Here is a 23,201-nt window from a genome sequence, read left to right as displayed (position 1 = left end):
CATGGCGTAACAAACTCTTAATATTTTCCTACAATTGTATTATCCTTTGAGAGAGATATTTCTCGAGTTTCTGCTTCTGTCACAAAAGGAATTACGTAGGGGCACGAGGTACTTGTACTTCTACCCAAAGCCCGCCCACGCTATTGATGTTCCCCGCATTTATTTTTAACTTGAGCTAACCCGGAATTTGGTTTTGATAATGGATAACTTACCTACATTCAAATATTCAGAAAGGTTGCTTATTTAGCCCGAGATGTAAATACGAGGTTTGCGGATGGCGAACAATGTTTGTTTAACAAATATACACATTATTACAGTTCCCTAAATCGCAAGCTGGAAGCTGGAACATAGTGGACTTGTGAATTATTTATATTTCTTTTGTTGTTGTATTCCGGCTTTTGTTGAGATTTGGCTCTCGTTTTCCCGGATTCTTAGAAGAATAGGGCGCAAGTAGCTACCTAAACTGTAATCTGTATATAAGGAAATCAGTAGGAAATACCAAATATGGTGTACCTATACTATTAGATTTTTCAATGTTTCAATGATTACAATTCTCTGAAATTAGCCTCAATCAATCACTAAAGATGTACTTGAACGGCTTCAGATAATAGGTAATTTAATCGATTGCATTAAAAATTACTTCCTTTAGTAGGTAGGTACAGTACCTATCAGTACCTAAGTAGGAAGGTAGGTATCCATTACCTAATCATTAAGCTATCAGAAATAAAACTAATCAGACTTAGTTTTAACATTTTATTTCTAATTTGTTTTTATTACAGACGAAATGTAAACTTTGTTTACAAAATATATAAAAGTACATACAACATACACGATACTTTATAATTTAAATAAATTAATATGAATGTATGAATGAATTATAAAGAATGACTGATTATTATTATAAGTATTAAGTATAATATTAACAGTATATAGACACCTAACACATATTTATGTAGGTACCTTAATATAGGCAATATCATAATCACGCTAACAACTTGTTGAATTTAATGGGTTTTAATTTTTTGTCAAGCGCGTTATCTTCAATGACGTAATACGGGTATTTAGATACCATCTCAAAGGTGAGACAAAATCCTCAAATACAGTTCTATTCTTAGTATTAATGTCTGCATTTCAGTCCATATTAACTGTGACCATTTCAAGTTGTTGGTTATTAATTTACAAAGCAATTAAAGCAACCCACACAATACAAGAAATAATGATCTTTTTCACGCTCGAGACAAAAGCGATCAAGACAGATTAGTCAGATTAATTTCTCAGAGCTCCCAAAGAAATGCTTAAATAAATCATTCTTTTGTCTAAGATTGATATTCCGAAATTAATTACCTAAGAAGGTATGATTTGTTAGTGTTATAACGAGTAAACAGTAAAGCGAAATTATTCTAAACTTTACATAAAGAAACCATTACTTAGGTAACAATAAGTAAATCAAATGATATGTTTTAGGCGTCAGTCTTGAGAAATATAGCAATATGGTAAAATATTTATACAATTAGATTATATAGTTAACATAATAACGTAGTTAGTTAGCAATTTTATTTATCTAAACACAATGTAAGTAAGTACTTAATTATATAGGTACTAGCTGGCCGCTCCATATAATTGCATATCTGCTTAGTAGATAATTCTATTTTGCCAACGAAATAGAAAGTTACGTATGTCGCGAAGTAGGTAGTAAATAGCCCATAAAACCTTAAATTATAACAAGATAAATTCGGGCTATATTAAAATTTTGAAATAACCATGTAATTACCTAGTTACTTTTAGGGATTCATTATAATGGTAGGCTTGAGTATCTCTAAATATTATACGACGATAATTATTAACTTCCAGAACAGTGCTACGATAACACAGAATAGAGGGTCTATTATAAACCTATTTATACAACTTTAGATATTAATAGAAGTATATATACCTACTTACATAACTATTATACCTAAACGATTGTCACATAACGATAACAAGAGTGACACAATAATTACATATTTTATTAATTTCACAGAATATTACAAAATGTAAACGAATATCAATTTTGACGAATCAATGGTCCCAATGCTCTCAATGTTAAACATAGATATTAAAAGGATTTACCACAAAAATAGAGTAGATATTTAGGTAAGAGATACAAATACATATTCATATAGAGTTGTTAGTAACATTTAGACAAATTACTTTTATGTAATTCAGAGATTAGCCTTCGTATAAAGGAACTCGATACACACATTTTAAAGTACACAAAAGTCAGTTGATAGACTAACTTTTAAGACCTAAGTACCTAGATAGATTAGATTAGAAGTGATTATGTATTTTATACTGCCCAATCGCCGTATTTACCATAAAATATAGAAGTTACGTCGTTTTATTGTCACTCAATAATTGATTTTCGTTCGTGGTTTATCAAAGTTAACGATACTTTTGGACTGTTAGTTAGTAAACATGAGTTACAGGTACGGCTTTTCCTGGAAGTAGGGAGCCTTTGTTGAATTAATAAAACAATTCGTGAAATTAGACTTTCCTTTCCAAGTTTTCCTTGCCTTAAAGCGAAGCTATTGATTGTTATGTTCTGTTACCTCTCCAGTTTTAGTGTGTGGGCGGAGGTAACGGTTCATTCGTTTCATTGTTAGGGGCGGAAAACTTTGTACCTAGTTTTCCTTTAACAAAATGAGCAAGCATTGTTGTTAGGTACACAAAAAGGTCACAAAATAAAATAGAATAAAATTTATGAAAAATATTTATTCAATTACCTGAATGTGTCACAGTTACAAGAAATATTATTAATTTTCATTGAAGAATGTTTTGTAAATCAAAATAAAATGTTTATTTCTTTATAAAATATTATTTTCCTCATTTAGAATTTAAAAGGTATAATTATAAAGAGCTGGCAGTATACTCTGTACTCGTATATGTAAATAAATATTAAAAAATAAATTATATTCATGAAATTGGCTCGGTTTATAAAAAAGTACTTTATCTCATTACAAGATAAGATCCGAGGATCTTCATCAGCATCATGAATCATCTTAGAATAATTATACGTAGAAAACGTAACTGGAAATTCGATCCGAGTCTAATAGTAGATGTAAATACATACATTTATTTAACGTACAAACATTTGTTGTTCGTTTAATTTAACAAAAATATGACACAAGTGTAATTATTATAATTTTTTAAATGTGCAATGTTTTAAATGGATGAAAACACTGAACTATGTATCCTACTCACAAATTAGGTAGATACCTACTTAGTTACACAATCATTCAACAAATTTACTTTTCTGCGCAACTTATTAATATCTTATCTAACAATTTTGTAACTTTTATGTACATAATTATCTAGTTTATTCGGCAAAAGTACTTATAAAACGGTTTGACTAAGATCCTACTGTTTGCTACAGTTAATACTCAACACATCTAAGATGGCGGAGTTGTAATGATCCATGAATGTCACTGATATAACAAATACTTGTAATTTATTATTCTATAACTATTCTTATTATTTCTATCGCTCTTAACAGTCACACCGACAAAATCCAATGGCCTTTGAGTTGGCGTACGTATATTATAAATAATACTATCTATAGGCTAGTAGTAGAGAGCATTACACCAAATAAATATTCATTTATACAGGTACTGAACATTTATGTATAGTTACAAAATAGTAATAAAAAGATACAAAAAATATTTCATGTTTAACTTTAGACAGTTTGCACGAAGCAAATAAATCAAGCAAACATTAATTATTTCGTAACTAGTAGCATACACAACATAGGTACGCGTTTAGATATAAAACGAACAAAGCGACATCTGCACCCTTAGTACGAGTTTGCTTTACGTTGAACGAAAACGAAACTAGAACGCGTTCGGAGCTCTAATTGGCTGGCGCGAATGAATCAACCAATAACAGAGCTGAACGCGCTCTATTTTCGATTACTTTAAACGTAAACCAAACTCATACTAAGGGTACTGTTTTGTGCAAAATCGAATTTAAAGTAACAGCCTTTGCTTACTTCAAAATTTGTGTAATTCACAAGCAATGTTTGGCTTGAATGGTATAAGTAGTTCGAGTACATAATCCAACATTCAAAAAGTATTTACGTCCCTGTTCCAAGATTAAAAATATATAATATACTTTCAGGTCTTTCAGTCCGCTGCGGTGCTTCCATACTGCTGTTAAAAAATTGATTACAAACATCATACGTTTCATTGTCTTTAATTATTGGATAACATTCTTATTGAATGTTTACCGAACATGTTTAGATTGTAAGTAAACATTTTTATAGCAGTGTAGGAGCACCGTTAGACATTTTAAAAGTGGAAAACTGGTCCTTTCATTCAACCAATGTAACCTGGTGCGATTGAATCAATTTTTTGGAGTCTCACTCGAATACAAACTTCAGCACAGTCGTAGTTAGAAAAAATCGAATAAAAATACATTTACAGTCAGTCAGAATATACTAGATACGTATTTGTATAAACCCATATATGAAATATTGTTAAAAAAATATAGAAACAACAATCAAGGCATTATAAATATCTAAATAATAGATTGTGCATTATTTAGGTAAGTAGTGCAAAAATAAGTGAACTGAGCATCAGTTGCTTTGTAAAGGAAAATTAAAAAAATAGAAGTCATTAAAAGCGACGGAAAATAAGCAATGGACGGAGGGATAGAATAGTGACAATCGAATTGTAAAAGTAGCTGCTGTTAATAATTTTATCACAGGCGTTAAGAGTAGACGAAATGGGACGATTTGATCAAGATTGATCTATGAATTGAAATGAGTAATATGACTGCACGGTTGAAGCAGTGGCTGGAAAACCGGCTGCTGTGCAACCTGTCGCGTGTTTGTTTCCCGCACGGAACAATTCTATCCCTGTGTGATCTATCAATTGTTGTTCCGGGTCTGGGTGTGATGTGTAGTAAAGTTTTATATTTGTAAATGCACCAAATTTTATGACTAAGAGATAAACACCCCCAACATGGTTTGAAGAGTAAACTTGTAAAAGCGTAGTGAATAATAAAATGCATAAAAAATTAAGTTCGATTTTGGACCAAGTAAATTAATTTGATTACAGTATTATATGAAAAATGCGCGGTTTTATAGCATGATACGGAAGGTAAAGATATGGGTAATTTGTACAGAATATTTAAACCTATTGTACTCAATAACAAAGCTTCCATATTTCCATAATTGCTAAAGTATCGTGGTCATGCAAAATTCGAATAGCAAATCGGAATGAATAAAACAGTTATTTTTATTGTGGCCGGTTAAACTGTAAAATGTATCGAGCATTTATGTTTTGTGCCATTTATAAATAACGAAAAGAATCAAGGTCGAGAGTATTAATTAGGAAATTGAGGTATTTTTAATACAAATACATATTAAGCCCTGTTGTAAACGAGGAACATGATTGCATTAAGTAATTAACAAGATACGGACAAAAAAGTTAACGATAAAATATTTTTAAATTGATATGTAGCATGATGTTTTAAAAACTTAAAAAATATGGATCTTTGTTGATACATACATACAAATACTTATTACATTGACACGACTTAATGTAAGAAAAACGTTATATTATGCGATAAATTCATGAATATCACAAAATTACAAAAATATATACCATAGACATTCATTACAAAACAATATCGTCATTAAAATAATAGGTACGGTACAACATTTAGCTGTAGCTTACCCGGAAACTAGGCCCTTTGTACATAGTTTAGGGCACAGCACCTTGCCACTCCAGATAATACCACAAATACAAACATTCTCACTTCTTTCATTTCCTAAAAAAAATATAAAACTGGTATGTTACAATCAGATTATTTTATAATAAAATTCGAGTTCATAATTACAGCTAAACAGACAGAATTTAATACTTAATTACAATCGATTTTTTAAACAACACAGTTGTTACATTCGTACTTAATCAGTACCTACCACTTCCTAAATACGCGCTACATTAAATTAAAACCGTAATTATTTTCAATTTATTATTTCAATAAATTCAACTTTTTTAACATTATATTCATTTGATAATTTTCCAACAACAAATATGTTTCGTCCCTTAGCACCTTAATATTAGTTTCTACTACAACAATATTTTCATTTTACACAATTATATCACATTTAAATTGCACATGCAGAGAACAAAAACCAATGTTACAAAACAGGTATTAAGTCACCAAATATTTGGAACTAACTTTAATAACGTTCACAGGAGTGCATCCTCAGGAAAGTTCGTGGCTTTCCAGGTTGCAGACACCACTATCCACCCGTGCCATTGAAATACTGTGCGTGTTTCGTGTACGGAGCTGCAATGTGATAAGGCGGAGGTTGGCCTCGACCGTAAACTGGCTCAGAAATGCTAGGACTATGCCGGTGGTTAACCACACTCGGAGGATTAGATGAAGCCGGAATGGAATCGTATAAATCATACATATTTTGGCTAGTCGGTGAATGAACGTGACTGTAACTTCCATCATCGGATATCAAAGGTGTGGTAGCCATTCGATATGGATTAGTTGAGTTAGTATGCCCCGTCGGAGAGTATAATTCTGGGGACTGCGTGGATACGTAAGTAGGGCTTGCCGGTATACCGTAAATATTGGCGTTTTGGGGCTGTGGTTGATGAAGGGCTGTTGAGTATTCATGACCTCCTACTACAGCGCCTGGATACACGTTACCGTAACTGCTTAAATTTGGCATAGTAGTTGAACTAACCACTTGACTAACAGTGTGTAACCTGGGACTTGGCAAATCACGATTCCCATGAGAGTGGTAATTATAGGCATCATAATTCCGCTGCCCATAAATTTTATCTTTGGCACGCGCACAATTGTCGCTATCATATATACTTTCATGATAATTATTCTCTGACACTGAATGGCATATGTGATCTTTCCTAGCATATAGTGGATCATAAGGAGATATATTTTCCATGATTGGTCTAGTGTTGTATGCAGTTTCACTAAAATGTGGCGATAGAATAGCTTCATTGACTGGTTGTCTATCTTGTGAACTAAGGCTCAGCCTCTGTAATCGATTATGGGACTCATCAACCCCAACTCTGTAATTAACATCATTTGGTAAAGGATAATTTTTATGTTCTATATGGCCACGGTATACATTTTGGGGTAATGGTACATTTGCTCTATCCATATCTTGTCTAGAACTGTATTTATCAGTCTGTTTGGAGCTATATTGTCTTTGAGGTAAAAGGTAATCACCATTTTCTGATTTAAAATCACCACCAGGAGTTCCAGTATTTTCAGGATACAAAGCATGGTCTACACTTTTGTAACTTTTATCTTGCTCATATGTAAGATCCAGAGGTTTATCATATGCATTCTCAGCTGTAAGATTATCATAAACGGATGTTTTCATAAGCGGATCTTTGTTTGTATTACCTAAATTACCTTTTCCTGCGTTTTCTATTTCTAATTTGTTGTCTGATGCAAATCTTTGTTGTAATGTAGGTGTTATTTTAGCAGCTTTAATATGTACTGCATTTTGCATAGGCGGAGTAACATCTTGAGTACCATCTTTGTGTATATTTCTAGCATGCTTTGCTAATGCTCTTAATTCTTTTGGATAAGGTGTTGGAGCTCGCTTCAGCTGTCCTGGCTTTTCTGGCACTTTAGGAGCTGCTTTCATGTCAACAAAACTGATATGACGGGCTGATGAGTTGGCTTCAACATTCTCAGATTTATCATTTTCCAATTTCATTTCAATAGGAGTTAAAGGCACTTGGGGAAAGAGGAAACAAGTGAGGACTTGTTCATATGTCTGAGGATCTACTTCAGAATGCATAGGCACTAAAGGTTTGCTTTGGTTTTCTGATAGCCAGAGGGCTACTAAATTATCACAATTCAACAAGGACTGAGGAAGACAACTTAGTGAATTCCTTACTAAGTTTAACACTCTTAATGAAGTCAGGTGGCCGACTTCTGGAGGGACTCTAGTCAATTTATTTGATCTTAAGGATAGCACGGACAATTTGGTACAACTTCCTATCTCTGGAGGTATTGCGGTCAACATATTATCATCAATGTTCAGGTATTTCAATTTCCTTAGAAGTCCAATAGAAGATGGTATTTTATCTAAGTAGTTGCACATGAGCATTAACTCTTCAAGATTAGCGAGTTGTCCTATGCTCTCTGGTATTGAATATAATCTGTTATTATCTAGTTTTAATGTAGCTAAGTTGCACAGCTGTCCAATGCTGTCTGGCAACTGTGTTAAGATGTTTAATGATAAAGTTATATCCACCAGTTGAGTGCAATATCCAATCTCGGGAGCCAGTTCTTCAATCATATTATTACTTGCTTCCAAATGTATCAAATTTTCTAATGGTTTTATAACAGATGTAATGCATGTCAAATTATTGTTATCAATCCACAACTCTCTTAACTTGACAAATCTTCCAATCACTTCAGGAAATTGTTGAAAGTCATTTTGTCCTATATCTAATCTCTGTAATTCGGTTGATCGAGACAGTGACTTGGGTAAAATCATTAAATAATTGTCTCTTAGTTCCAGTATTCTTAAATTCGCTAGACGTCCAAAATTTCCTGGAAGATACTCCAGGTATGTATCATTTAGGTACAGTTCTTGTAATGCAGTCAGGTTTGTAATAGCATCCGGTAGTTTCTCCAAGGGATTAACACTAAGGTCTAGGAAAGCTAAATACTTTAGTGCTTTCATGTTTTCTGGTATTGATGTTAATGTATTCCTACTAATATTTAAGTGTTGAAGATTCACTAACGAAGATATGGCTGCTGGTATAGTTGACACTTCATTATCACTAAGATCCAAGTATTTTAATCCATGGCACATAAACAGTTGGCGCGGGAGTTCCGTCACACGATTACTCTGGCAGTAGAGAGTTTCAAGCGTCCTTTCATACACAAAAACTTCAGTGGGGAAGTCAACCAAGGACTGGTGCGAATAGTCCAGCTCCACAACATCTTCGACGCCAGGTCTCACACAGCACAGAAAATCGAACGGCATTATGTTGGAACTTATTTCCAATCTTATAAAACACAACTACACTTTTTTGATACAAAAATGCACAAAACACGGTCTCTCCAAATCACTGACATTGTTTGTAGAACTTAAACATTGCGGCGCTTCTTTCCACTTAGTCACAGTGAAGAAAACTCAGTAAATGGTATAAAATTACTTAATAATGAATCACTCAAACAAAATAATGATAACCTTCCCCGCCCGACCAATCCCAATAGTATTCTCATTTTCTTAAATCCGGTCCGTCACTTCTACTTCTGTCGTTCATTTCATTGATGAATCGTCTCGCTTCATACTTTGTCTATTGGCTATGATTGACTATTTACAGATGATTAAAAACTACTAATTGCCTCTATGGTAGTTCCGTCAGTGAGTTATAGCCTAATTCATAATCGACTAAACACAAAATTCATGTCAATTTTAGAACGTTTTAAAAATAAATGTTTTTTGTAATCTATTTGGTTACAAAAGATATTTTGCAAATTATCTAAAAAAATATCAAAAAAATTCTGCAATCCAGAATAAAGGATTAACAGGTGGCCAGCTGGCGGGAAATTCAAAAACTAAGTTATTTCTGAACTGATTAAATCATAAGCACTTCTATTTTATGTTACTCGGGTTACACTAGGATTACTAACCAGTAAGGTTTATCTTCACATTTGCGAGGTGTGGGGTTACTAATTTCGACAAACCGTGAATTTTAAAAACCCGCATACCTGCATGTTTTTGTTTGCACCAGGAAATGAAAAGATAATAAATTACAAACTCATTGGTGGCTTCATAAGTCGGTTAACCACAAGCAATTAAAGATGTTTTAGGTTCGAATCCTAAGTTGGTAATGCATAAAATTTTTTTATTGGTCTTCAAATATTCTCAGCAGCACTACCAATATATACGAAATGACGATACACAATCTGTAATGGTATGATGTTCCGACGTTATATAAAAAGTCTAATTTAAATGTGGTTAATTTCATTTATTGCACTAATTTTACATGACAAATAACTTATGACAAATAAGATAACTTAAGGAAAATAGGCTGAAACAGGTGTTGCTCGATAGGTGGATCCTCGCGTCGTTTTCTTTTCCCTGTAGTTCACTTTAGGTAAATTAATATTTAGATTTTCTTTGCCCGATTGACTTGGAGGGTTAGGCTTCGTTTTTGCACCTTTAAACAACAAAAAGGTTAAAAAGGTAAATATTTGTTAGCTACGTAAGTATTTTAAAGTGTGTAAAAGCTAGAAAAATCTGTTATTTACCTTTTCCCATTTGATTATCACTTTCAGAAGGTTGCAGATATTTTGGATCAAGCCCAACTTTTGAAACCTTTTCTTGTACTGCAGGACCGGGTGACTCTTCCAAATTTGATGTCCTACAAGAAAATCTTAGTATAGTACCAAATACATTAGAATAAAGAAATAAATGTGGAATACTAATTTATCATACCGAAATAATGGAATCCCTCACATTTAAACTTCTCTTGTTATAAAAAAATATCGAATTACTTACGATTTGGAGGTGGCATAGAAGTCAATAGATTCTTCAGTCAAGCCATGTGAAGAATCAGTGTGATTGTGGTTTCTAGACAGAAAATATGGCGTCGAACTGGTTGCTGCTTGTATACCCAGCCTTTTGGCCGGTCCTGTCTCAGATGGTTCCATGTTATCCAATTTTTTGTGTAACCATTGGATCACTGAAAAAGAAGAAATTCGTTTTTAAACACAACCATTGATTTGGCTGAAATAGGTTTGGCTTACATAGATAATGGAGTTATTTTTGAGGGGGAGAGGGGAATCATCCCATGCCTTCTCACGCATTGGGCGAGGAGAGGTGGAGTGTCAGAATCTTTCAGACTAAAAACCCCGTTCCCCATTCTTCCTTTCGAACCGGAGCATCTAAGTTGCATTCTATATGTGACCCATGTCAAACCCTTAACTTTTCTATGTTTTAAAGACAAAATGAAAGGCTTTTAAATATATATCTTACCCATATTATTATTCTTGATAGTTTCATCTCTGTCTTTGAGAGCTTTCTCATTAGCCTCATATTTTTCCTTTAAATCGTCTAATTCTTTTTGTAATCTGTCCATGCACTGGGTGGTACTGCTGATTCTACTTCTTAAGTCTTCCATCTCATTATTATTACGATCTATAACCTTTTCTTGTTCTAATGCTATCGCTGTTCTGCATAGTAACTGAAAGATTATATTACCATATTATTTTTAAACTAGTGACTCTGGCGCGATTTCTCCTGCACTGCTCGGCTGCTATTAATCGTTGCGTGATGTTTATTAGCCTATAACTTTCCTCGAAAATGGGCTTTATTTTTTCAAATCGGACCAGTAGTTTCAGATAGTACTATGCTCAAACAAACAAACTCTTCAGCTTTGTATAATAAAAGTATAAGATCAGATGATATGTGATTCAATTTATAAAAGTTAAATACTTAAAATATTCTTAGTTACACAATGTACTATTCTCATCGGTTTACCTTTTCTTTCATCTCAATCAAGTCAGCATTTTGTTTAGAAATAATTTGATTTGCCTTCAAAAGTTGCTCTGATGTTGATTGGACAGCATCATTATTCCTGTTCACGAGAGATTCACTCAGAGCTAACCGTTCCTCCAAACTTAACTGTGAAAAGGAATGATAAGTTTAGTATATTAACGCCAGTAACTGCCGTACTCAGAATCAATTAATGGTTACTTAACAATATCCTTAACCCTAACATACCCGCAGTTGTATATAAGCAACTATGAAATATTAAATATTAACAACTGCGGCGGTTAAAGGGTTAATAATTGTTTTCGGAACAAAATCGTTACTAAGAGATAGTTTAAGTATCATTAAATGATTGGCAGTAATTATAATGATGAAAGAAGCATACCTTTTCCTTTTTAGCTATTTGAAGAGAACTATTCAATTCTTTTATGACATCAGAATTGTCTTTTATAGTCTGTAAAGAAGAATAGATTTTTTAAATTATCAATTACAAAACATGTTATAATAAGTTTTATACAAACTTATACAATGAAAATATTTTGATATACAAACCTTTTCTAAATAAGTACATTTGGAATTCAATTGATGATACTGCTTTTCTTTTTCCATGATATCTCTTTCTAATGACGCATTCTTAGCTTTCAGTGTTGCTACTTCTATGTGAGATTTTTGCACTTCCTTTTCTAACATATTCAAACATTGGGTTTTTTCACTGAAATCATTTAAAAAGGGTCAATATTCCTCTTTCGAAATTAGATTGTACTTCCGTAAAACATCAAGACTATTATCAGCAAACTATGTAATTGTTAAGGAGGCTCAAAGTCCAGCAGTGGACTGTAGTTGGCTGTGGATGAACTTGTAGTACTTTGTAGATTATATGTAGTTATTAGATGTCCAATAAGAATTGACATTCATTATTACCATTCTGACCATTAAAGGTCCAAGACATCACTCTCAAAGTGAGGAGACAAAAGTGGAAATGGGCAGGCCACATGATCAGAGGAAGGGATAAGTGGAGTAAAATGGTCACACAATGGTACCCAAGGAATGGAAAGAGAAAGAGAGGCAGACCACAAAAAAGGTGGGACGACGACATCAGACAGGTTGCGGGAATCACTTGGGGTAGAGTGGCCATAGAAAGGCCAGAATGGAGAAGATTGGAGGAGGCCTTTGCCACCTGGCAAACGGACACGCAGAAGTGGAGGAAGAGTGCATTGATAGCTTAAGTTATTCCTTTCATGTCCGAATAAAAAAGGCTATAAATAAATAAAAATAAATAAATAATTACCATTCTAGAATAGAATATAAGCCTCTAGTATGGTTTGAAACCAGAAAGTTATAAAAAAAATATTGACAAAGTGGATTTCATAGGTTTTTGCTAAAGCCTCATTGAAATAAATACTGAAAAATAAACCTTAATTGATTTTCTAGGTGTCCAATGTTGTCTTTTAGTTGCCTGCAATGAGAATTTATTTCGTCTACTTGTTTGTCTTTCTTGCTTAAGTTTTCTTGATAAGTTGTAAGCTGTGTTTTTAGATTCAAATCTGCATTTTGCTGCCAGAGCATTTTTTCCTGAAATAGAGAAGTAATAAGTGTTATAATTAAATGCTTAGAGTTTAATTTAAAATGATACTATTTCTAAGAGTCACGGAAAAAGGCGAAAGATTTCGCCTTTTTCCTATGTATGAGAAGTTACACTTTAGGTTGCTGATCCAAAAGGTAAGTAAAGAAATGTTTATTGCATTTACCTGTACAAGTTTCTCTTTTTCTAATTTTAAAGTCTCCTTAAAGTCTACTTCATATTTTAACTTTTCTTCCTCCAATCTTGTCACAGTATGTGTCAAATCATGGATCTTTCTCTCCATATTTAAACATTTTTCATTTAATACTGCCTCATTATTCATTGCCGAGCTTTTGAATGATGCTAACATTTTCTGTAAATAGATAAGTAAAATGATATAAATTGGTATTTTATTTGTTGTGAATAGCGACATACTCCCTCATTGGTAAGAAAAATTCTCTGTAATAGCATGGAATCTGGAATAGTTTCTATTCTTAGGCAACAGGCTCAGCCTCATTTACGGGAACCAATAACTTATTATATTTCACTTTTAAGGGATAAGAAGCAAACAAGCAGACTGATCACCTGATGGTAAGTGATCAGCTCCACCCATAGAGTCTCACAACACTGGAAAAGTAACAGGTGCATTGTTGGCCTTTATGATAAAAAGGAATACACCCTTTTCTTGAAAGTTTAGAGGTTGTATCGGTTCAGAAAAATTAGTGTTACAGAAAAAATCTTGTTATTACACTTGTTATACTTTACCTTTAACTGTATTATTGTACTGGCCATATGCTGCTTGATCTCATTGTCAGTTGCAGGTCCAGTCTTCAGAGATAAATGCACTAGTCTCTTAAATTCATTATGTTCTACTACTTCTAAATAATATTGGATAGGATTCTTCTGTTCCATTATCAAGAACCTGAAAGATGTAAAGATAACATTATACAAAAATAAGCCTTGTCAGTATATACTTAGGGGTGGAATTTGTGTAAAGTTCTAGTTAATTAAAAGGTTTATTGGGTCTATGAAATGCAACAGATACATACTTTTAATAATTATCATCTAAAAATGTGATGTTTATGACAAGTTTATCATACTTACATGTTATTTGAAGCACATTGTTGTAATAGCCTTACTAGCTGTGACGGGAAATTGTCAAAATCCACAAGGAGACCCTGCTGCTTCTTTAAATCTTCATAGTCCATGCGTGTTATCGTCAGCACACACAAGAATGTGGGATCCTCGTCGTCAGATAGTGATATTCGCTGAAAATACAGTGTAAAAGAATAATTAGATATTGTATATTATTATTTAGTAGCAGATAAGTTTGTAAGCTAGTTTACCAGAGCATCGCTTTCAAATAGTTTGTCAATCGTTACGGTCACATCTTTCTTGCAGTCTTCAAAACCTCTTTTAAAGGTAATGTAATATTTCTCCTTGTGGAATGTTTTAAAAGCCATTTTTACAAGTTAACATATCTACGAAAACTAAAGATTAAAATTATATATAATACTGCGTGCGAAAGATCAAATTATAATTATAGTCTTCAAATAATAAAAATATTCAACCAAACAACAACAGCTAACAACTTTGTTTGTTTGAAAACAACTGTCAAACAAAACTGACAGTAGTGACAGTTTGTATAGTGATCACAGACAATCAATTTAAAAATAATAGACGTATAAATTGTTAACGGTTTTTTCATCTTGTACTTGTGTGAGTATGTTATGTCTGTAATGTGAAATATTTTGAGATAAATTGTAGTTATTATAGGGCTTCTTTCGATCTCATCTATTACTTTTATATATATTTCAGTTATTCATTGAAATAAGATTTTTTTTACTCTAGCAAGATGGTGATAATGTCAATTTTCCAAACTGATATTTCCCGCCCTTCAAAGACATGTTGAAACTTGTCAAAAATCAAGTTACATTAATTCGTTTTTGAAACCATTTCCCTGTAATAAAACTTAAAACTTGTCTTGTGTTTGTTTCATCGCTTTTCTTAACAATGTGGAATGGTAAGTACAGTTTATAGTTCTTTGTTGAACGCGTATACCTATCCAATTGGATAAACCAACGGATTCAAAGATAATGTTACAGAATATAACTCTAACCCATTGTTTGCCGGCTTTTAGATCAATCTGCAGTTGGTGGAGGTTTCTTCAACTCTCCCAACCAATTTGGCAACGTAAATACACCAAATCAAGCTCAAAAATCCGTAAGTATTGGACATAATGATTACGTACTTACACATTGTTGTGATAAACTGTATAATACAATACTATCCTTATCGTTTATGTTATTTAGGCTCGCAGATCATCACGTACAGCCCCAATTGTAATTAAACAAGCTCTCCACAGTGGTGATGATGGTGTCAAAATATGGGGCACAGAAATCCAGATTGTCTGTATTGTGGCCAGAGTACGAAACATTCGAATGCAAAGCACTAAAATTACGTACACCTTACAAGACATTACAGGAAGAATGAGAGCTGTTCTTTGGCTGGACCAGGATGCAGCTGATGATGAGGTAATCCTTAATATATGCCTTATTTAGTAGGTACTACTTCAATATCTGAAAAGTATTTTGTATTAAATTCAATTCTTTCTCTTATAGGATAAATCCGCACCCAAAGTGCAAGTGGATGACTACATAGAAGTATTTGGCACAGTGAAAACTAACAAAGGAAGGAAAGTGCTGATGACCTTCAAAATTATGCCAGTAACAGATGTCAATGCAATCACATTCCACTACTTACACTGTATACAAAATAGGCTCAAAATGGAATCTGATTCCAAAAAGGTAACTATGATTTTTATTCGACTATCTTGTGAATCATAATTGAGAACCTATTTGTTTATTCTAACTTTACTGTACACAAATATATCTAGATACCGAAGGCATACTTAATGTATTGTGTATTAATTATTATTTATTTTTAGTAAAATGCTATTGTAATATTCATTTGCTTATTTTACAGGAAAAAGTTGAAACCAACAACTCCACTTTTGCTACTGGTTTACCAGCAAATTCTATGGTTGGAGTAACTGAAAGTAGTGGCTCAGTAAATGGCCTCAATCCTCGGCAAATGATGGTATTCAATCTAATAAGGGCTTCTACTATGGAACAGGGTATCAGTAAAGAAGACATGTATAGCAGCCTCAAGGATCGTATGTCACAAGTTGAATTTGAGTAAGTACCTCACCATTTAAAAGATTTAGAATGGTATTCTAGAATGATACTCAAGCATAAGTCTCTGTCAAGTACTGATAACTCATTGCTTGTTCGACCTTGGCAAATGTACTGCCTTATGCACCGACATTGGTGTAAAAAGCACTTGACGAGTTATAATTGGGATGCAAATACGTTCCACAACTATAAATATGAATCCCTTTCCAACAAGCTTGGACAGGAATCTCTATTATTTCATGATACCAATTACCAGTCTTAGAATTAAATAGCAGAATCAATTTGCTTGAATGTTAACTTATTTTTCTCTTTTTCAGAAATATTCTTGAATGGATGTGTGGTGAAGGTCATATCTATTCCACAATTGATGAAGAACACTATCGTGCAACTGATGCTTTCTAATTCCACATTTCATACCATTTATTTAAGTTTGTTTTTTGCATCAATAATGTTACATACTCCCATAATCACTGTATTTTTACTTTAATAAAAAACTAGATACACATTCACATAATTTATTTATAAAAAAATTAATTGTGAAAAATAGATTCAACCTTTTCAGAATAAACTGATTTCCTTTATGTACAGATTTAAATCGACACAAACAAATATTTATAAAGTTAAGCTCCTATGTATAATAAAATAATGTAGAAAAAATAGAGAGGATAAATTAATTCTTAATACAGTTACAAAAAAATATCTTTATCAGTTTCCAAGTGCTGTAAATAAAACTATAGTGATAACAATATCATTGAAAATGGCTGCTATTATTGTTGATAAATGCTGTCTGGAAACTTCATTATTATGCTATAGATGTAGCTTATAATAACATTATTATAATTCATCACGAAGAGACTTGTTTTTAACATCAGGTTTCTTTCCTGTATATGTTTGACTTTCTAACTGTACATCTTTGAGTTCTTCCTGTTCCAAGAGGAATTCCTTAGCAGTCCAAGCCTGAGAACCATCTTTGAACATGAAAATTGCTCTGTCATCATCTACTAGATATCTGAAACAGAAATACAAGACATTGAATTATATGAAATAGACTACAACTGGTTGCTGGCTGCAGTGCACTGTGTTATCAATACAATCTAGGTTTGGTCTCAGTGTGATGTTTGAGTTTGCATGTCTGGAAATGCGTGCAGGACATAGATGAAGCAAAAATAGGTACTTCATTCTGTCAGAAATGTGTTTAGAAGATTCTAAAGAATATTGATGCATATTTATATGGTAGTTACAACTAACCTTTCTACTTGAATGTGGTTGCTCCACAAACTGGTCTGCCAGATCTTTGTCAGTTCCTCAGTCCTTGCTCTGGAAGGCTTGTTTGCTACTGTGACAAACATCATCAAAGTTTGTCCCTTTTTAGTTGCCTGTAAGACATTTGCTGGGTCTGACATGTCCAGTTTAGTAAAATCTATTGAAGGTGGCTTTCGAAGGTGTTCCGGTAATTCATCTTCTGGCAAAGGTTCCTCATCTTCTTCCCATTGATCAAATAATCTGAAAATATGTAGATATTTGATTATTTCTACTATAAGTAGTGGTAAAGCTTGTTTACAGTTACTACATACACGTTTCATTTTATACGATTTTTTACTTGAAGAACTTAATTACCTTTCCATATCAGCGTCAGAGAAGTCTCTTATATCCTTTTTAGCCCAATCCGGCTTTTCTTCATCTTTAGGTTTCTTAGCTAAACTAATAGAAATACAAACAAAAACTAAAAAAAATAATATCTTGTTCATTGTAAATTAAATAAAAACTTTTCACTGGTGATTAATTACTTATACGCTAATAGTATTGATTTAATAGAATGATATCGACAAAACAGTGGCACACTTTCTTGTTATGGGATTCGCAAACAAGAATTCACAGATCTAGCGAGATCACCGATTCGCCGACACAGCAACAATCAATTTGAAGACCAAATCCTAACAAGAAGTAACGAAACCATATTATTTATATTAATTATTTTTAGTTCACATTTCATAACTAGATGGCGTTGCCGCAATTAAATTCGAGCTATGGTTTCGTTACATCGATTTAGATAAGAGGCAATTTTTTATTGTTCAAATTTATAACTAGATCGTTGCCGCAATCGAGCTATGGTTTCGTTACAAATAGTTCAAAATAAATGTCGTCGTATAGTCGTATTGTCATAAGTCGTGCTGCGACCAAACAGTCCAAATAGGTCAATCCAATGAGGTCGTGTGACCATGTTGAGATAAATAGTTCAAATATACGAACCAGCAGTTCAAGCCTAAATAGTGGTATAATTTCAACCCTATTAGCTACAATAGGTCAACAATTACTTCGGTAATTAACATTGGTCCTTCGAGCCGGATCTTAACACTGGTCCGTCGACCCTGGTTCAGACGCAGTACTGTCTGAATTTTTGAGTTCACCCGTGCCAGTGGCACACGCTCGGGTACTCGCAGTGGATTGCTGCAGCAAGAGTACCGGGCACCCCGCAGAAGCATCGTCCAGCAAGTTGACGAGCTCAGTTCCTGTGGAGTTCATCGAGTGGCCGCTGAGGGCGCCACCTTTATCATCGAAGCCCATTCTTCGAGAGTTCATCAAAGCAGCTGAAGTTCCAAGTGACGCCGCAGAGGGCGCCACCTGTACCATCGTGAGTGAGTGAAGTGAAAAACTGTGAGTACAATTTCCATAGAACAATTTGCTAAGCTAAATTGAACTTTATATCAAAGACAATTTTAACTTTAATAATTTTATTGTAAATTTTAGACTTAGAATAATTTGTGTATATTATTTTAGGACTTAGAATAATTTCAATAAAAACGGGGGAACGGGGAACCTATGCCCGAAATCCGCCAGAGTTTTCCAAAACACTTGTAAAATTTTATGAATTATTTTGGACTTAGAAAAATTTCGATTATTTTGGACTTAGAAAAATTTTGATTGTAAAAATGGAAGGTCAAATAAATGTTTTGAAGGATCTTCAGAGTGTGATGACAAAGGCATTGACTAATTATAAGAAGAGTCCTAAAGATAGACTAACTGTTGAATACATAGAAACAAGACTCGAATTATTAGAAAACGATTGGTCATCATTTAAAGATACAAAGTCTCAACTTTATCAAACCTATAAATTAGAAGATGTTAGTCAAAAGGTTGTGGATATATACGACACTACTGAAGATACCTACATAACATATAAATGTGCTATGAAGTCAGCTTTAAATAAATTAAAGGCCAAGGAATCTATAGCACCAAAGGGTAGTGAATCAAACACAATGTCTAGAGCAACAAGTTCATTGGTTAAACTACCAAAAATCTCAATTCCTACCTTTTCGGGGAAATATAGTGAATGGACCACATTTTATGATTTGTTTACATCTTTAGTTCATAATAATCCTTCCTTAGATAATGTACAAAAGCTTCATTATCTGAAAGGACATCTTACTGGTGAAGCTGAACAATTAATTAGGCATACACCTATCACAGATGCAAATTATAATCAATGTTGGTTGCAACTTGAAAGGCGTTATGCTAATAAAAAGTATCTCACTAATTGTATTTTGAAAAGGTTATTCGCTCAAAAACGGTTACTCGTAGAATCAGCGTCAGGTTTGAAAGAGTTGTTGGATACAACAACTGATTGTTTGAGTGCTCTAACAAACTTAAAAATTGATGTTACCACTTGGGATGTCATAATAATCCATATTGTCACTTTCAAACTTGACAATGAAACACGCAAACAGTGGGAACTTAGCATTTCTACTGACTCTAGCAACGAGTTGCCCACCTTTGAACAATTTAAGAAATTCATAGAAAGTCGGTTCCGTGCATTAGAGTTTATAGAGCCAAAGAAAGTTCACCAGGGCAGTAATATCGCACACGCTCATAGTCCAAAGGCAATGTTGGCGACAAAGACATCCAGCATGCTTTGCGAGTATTGCTCTGAGTCGCATAAACTTTGCTTTTGCAAGAAATTCGCGAAACAATCAGTGGATCATAGGCGTGAATTTGTTGCAAAAAATAAAATCTGCTTTAATTGTTTGGGCAGTAACCATACAATTTACAATTGCAAAAAGGAAATGTCATGTAGAATTTGCAAAAAACGGCATCATTCCTTGTTACATCTCAACAGAGATGCCAACACAGGAAAGGATAGCCAAGTTCAAGACACTGCAACTAAGTCTGCTGTCGATAGTAATTCAACTAACGATAGTCAGATTGTTGCATGTTTGTCTACTGGCAAAATAGCTAAGCCAAGCCAAGTTTTGTTAGCTACTGCGCTAATCAAAGCAGAGTCCAAGACGGGTCAGTTTATGACCGTCCGAGCCCTACTTGATCAGGGGTCTCAGGCTTGTTTTATTACTGAGGCCACGGTGCAATTGCTAAGACTGAAAAAGAGTCTTGTAAGTGGTGTTATTACTGGTCTAGGAAACAATAGTTCAACCGCAGCAAAATATATGGTCACTCTGACAATTAAATCTAAGATAGATGACAATTTCCAATTGAAAATAAACGCCTACGTTTTAACTAAGATCACTTCATACTTACCAGAAAAGAGTATGAATATAAGCTCATTTGACTGGATTGATAGCTATGGCTTATCTCTCGCAGATCCAAATTTCAATACTCCCAACAGAATTGATATTCTTTTGGGAGCGGATGCCTACGCTTCCATTATTAAGGAAGGCATCGTGAGAAGTCCAACTGGTACACTCATCGCTCAGAATACTGCTCTAGGGTGGATCCTTTCTGGGTTAGTAGCCAGTTCAAATGATAAAGAAATGCAGCATCTTCCTAAAAATATAAGTGTCAATTGTGCACAATTTAACGAGGACAATCTTCTAAGAAAATCTTGGGAGATCGAAGAGCAAACAAGTTCAAAAAGAATATTAAATCCTGAGGAGCAAAGGTGTGAAGAGCTGTATACCAAAACTACAGTAAGAGATGATACAGGGAGATATATAGTACGCTTACCATTTCGCAATGATGATCCTGCTTGCAAGGGTTCGCGTTACATTGCTGAAATGAGACTCAAGTCATTAGAAAAAAGGTTAAGTAAAGACACATGCTTAAAGGACAAATACATAGGAGTAATAAACGAGTACTTACAGTTAGGACATCTTCGACCTGTAAAAGAAGGCGATGATAAAAAAGATCAAGCGGTATACTTACCACACCACGCCGTAGTAAGAGATGGTGGAAAATGGAAAAGCAAGAATCAGGAAATTATGAAAATAATAGATCAAATGAAGGAAACGAAAAGAGAAGTAGAACAAACAGATCCTATAAGAGAAAGGAATAAGGATTTAGAGATCAAATTAGATAGTACAATTAAAATAATACCTGGACTTACCTTGAACCGGAACGATGATAGCTTCCAATACACGATGAATCTTGCTCCGCTGACGACCGCACCTGTAACAAAAAGAAAAGTTATATCTGACATAGCCAGATTGTTCTACCCTCTAGGCTGGTTAGCACCAAGTGAGGTGTTAGCAAAAACTTTTATTCAAAAGTTATGGCTTGCAGGAGTAAGCTGGGATGAAGCATTAAATAAACTACTAGTACAAGAATGGAATACTTACCGTGTAGAGTTGACACTTCTTACCAAGGTTCGAATTCCTCGATGGCTTCGAAGTAAGTTTAAGGATAAGTTGGAACTTCATGGTTTTAGTGACACTTCCAAGATCGCGTATTCAGCAGTTGTTTACTTGCGAGTACGAAATGCTGTAGACGGGGTACATGTTTCGTTGCTGGTAGCACGAACTAGAGTGGCTCCTGTCAAGCAGGTCAACATACCACGTCTAGAATTGTGTGGAGCAGTTTTGTTGTCTAGATCATTGATTGAGGCAGCAGATGTTCTCAATCTTTCTACCGTTTTATGGTCGTGGTTAAATAGTCATCCTAGTAGGTGGAAAACATTTGCCACAAGTTCGTTGGTTATTAGGTAGAATTTTAAAATCATCCACAATCAAACGACCGACTTCCAAACTGTGCATTCTACCAGTAACCGATTGATTGAGATCAACTTATAATTTGTCAGTTTGTAGTTACAAGTGTCAATTTTAATTTTACATAATTTTAAGTTCAGTTTAAGTTCAATCCTTTTATGAATGTTAATTTTACTTTTATTATATAATAATTTTATAAGTTCTATTCTTGAAAAGGATGTTAATTGTAATTTTTTTATTTACCTAACTTTAAGTTCAATCCTTAAAAGGATGTCAATTGTAATTTTACATAATTTTAATAGTTTTAAGTTCAATCCTTAAAAGGATGTCAATTTTAATTTTACATAGTTTTAAGTTAAGTTTTAAGTTCAATTTTTGTTCAATGTCAAATTTACGTTTATATAATTTTAAGTTCAATTCTTGAAATGGAGGTCAATTTTACTTTTACATCATTTTATAAGTTCAATTTTTTGTAAAGGATGTTAATTTTACTTTTACATAGTTTTAAGTTCATTCTTGTAAAGGACATTCCGTCAGTAATGTCCTTGGTGGGCGGTATGTTGAAGACCAAATCCTAACAAGAAGTAACGAAACCATATTATTTATATTAATTTATTTTAGTTCAAATTTCATAACTAGATGGCGTTGCCGCAATTAAATTCGAGCTATGGTTTCGTTACAAGCATTTACATAAGAGGCAATTTTTTAATCATAATGTCGTCGTATAGTCGTATTGTCACAATGTTGTGCTGCGACCAAACAGTCCAAATAGGTCAATCCAATGAGGTCGTGTGACCATGTTGAGATAAATAGTTCAAATATACGAACCAGCAGTTCAAGCCTAAATAGTGGTTTAATTTCAACCCTATTAGCTACATTAGGTCAACAATTACTTCGGTAATTAACAATAATAAATACTAAACTTTTGATATTATGTTGCAGTGATTAACCAACGATCTAAT

The 23,201-nt window shown here is 33.6% G+C and overlaps 5 protein-coding genes across 5 annotated transcripts; 2 read left to right on the top strand and 3 right to left on the bottom strand.

Annotated features, from left to right (window-relative positions):
* Window positions 1–2,733: 2,733 nt before the first annotated feature.
* On the bottom strand, window positions 2,734–9,347 carry LOC118268989 (protein lap1). Its single transcript, XM_035583854.2, has 2 exons — window positions 3,967–9,347; window positions 2,734–3,923 (listed from the first exon to the last, which is right to left on the bottom strand). Exon 1 carries the CDS (start codon window positions 9,032–9,034, stop codon window positions 6,290–6,292), a length of 2,745 nt encoding a protein of 914 aa, XP_035439747.2. The 5' UTR covers window positions 9,035–9,347; the 3' UTR covers window positions 2,734–3,923; window positions 3,967–6,289.
* A 657-nt stretch (window positions 9,348–10,004) lies between these two features.
* LOC118269135 (spindle assembly abnormal protein 6 homolog) lies at window positions 10,005–14,723 on the bottom strand. The gene is made up of 12 exons (XM_050702642.1): window positions 14,459–14,723; window positions 14,217–14,380; window positions 13,878–14,034; window positions 13,300–13,485; window positions 12,966–13,123; window positions 12,104–12,263; window positions 11,937–12,005; window positions 11,540–11,683; window positions 11,036–11,243; window positions 10,559–10,742; window positions 10,309–10,421; window positions 10,005–10,217 (listed from the first exon to the last, which is right to left on the bottom strand). Exons 1-12 carry the CDS (start codon window positions 14,573–14,575, stop codon window positions 10,075–10,077), a joined length of 1,803 nt encoding a protein of 600 aa, XP_050558599.1. The 5' UTR covers window positions 14,576–14,723; the 3' UTR covers window positions 10,005–10,074.
* A 256-nt stretch (window positions 14,724–14,979) lies between these two features.
* On the top strand, window positions 14,980–16,811 carry LOC118269374 (replication protein A 32 kDa subunit). Its single transcript, XM_050702707.1, has 6 exons — window positions 14,980–15,135; window positions 15,253–15,335; window positions 15,425–15,646; window positions 15,734–15,919; window positions 16,098–16,309; window positions 16,624–16,811. Exons 1-6 carry the CDS (start codon window positions 15,126–15,128, stop codon window positions 16,706–16,708), a joined length of 798 nt encoding a protein of 265 aa, XP_050558664.1. The 5' UTR covers window positions 14,980–15,125; the 3' UTR covers window positions 16,709–16,811.
* LOC118269373 (LDLR chaperone boca) lies at window positions 16,806–18,231 on the bottom strand. Its single transcript, XM_035584439.2, has 3 exons — window positions 17,924–18,231; window positions 17,555–17,809; window positions 16,806–17,315 (listed from the first exon to the last, which is right to left on the bottom strand). Exons 1-3 carry the CDS (start codon window positions 18,052–18,054, stop codon window positions 17,141–17,143), a joined length of 561 nt encoding a protein of 186 aa, XP_035440332.2. The 5' UTR covers window positions 18,055–18,231; the 3' UTR covers window positions 16,806–17,140.
* Window positions 18,232–20,367: 2,136 nt separating this feature from the next.
* On the top strand, window positions 20,368–21,833 carry LOC126911596 (uncharacterized). The gene is made up of 2 exons (XM_050699509.1): window positions 20,368–21,761; window positions 21,818–21,833. The coding sequence occupies exons 1-2, from the start codon at window positions 20,368–20,370 to the stop codon at window positions 21,831–21,833; spliced, it is 1,410 nt and encodes a 469-aa protein (XP_050555466.1).
* Window positions 21,834–23,201: the final 1,368 nt, after the last annotated feature.

This window comes from Spodoptera frugiperda, chromosome 2, assembly GCF_023101765.2.
Source record: "Spodoptera frugiperda isolate SF20-4 chromosome 2, AGI-APGP_CSIRO_Sfru_2.0, whole genome shotgun sequence".
Taxonomy (NCBI): Eukaryota; Metazoa; Arthropoda; class Insecta; order Lepidoptera; family Noctuidae; genus Spodoptera; species Spodoptera frugiperda.
This window is presented reverse-complemented; position numbering and strand designations above follow the sequence as displayed.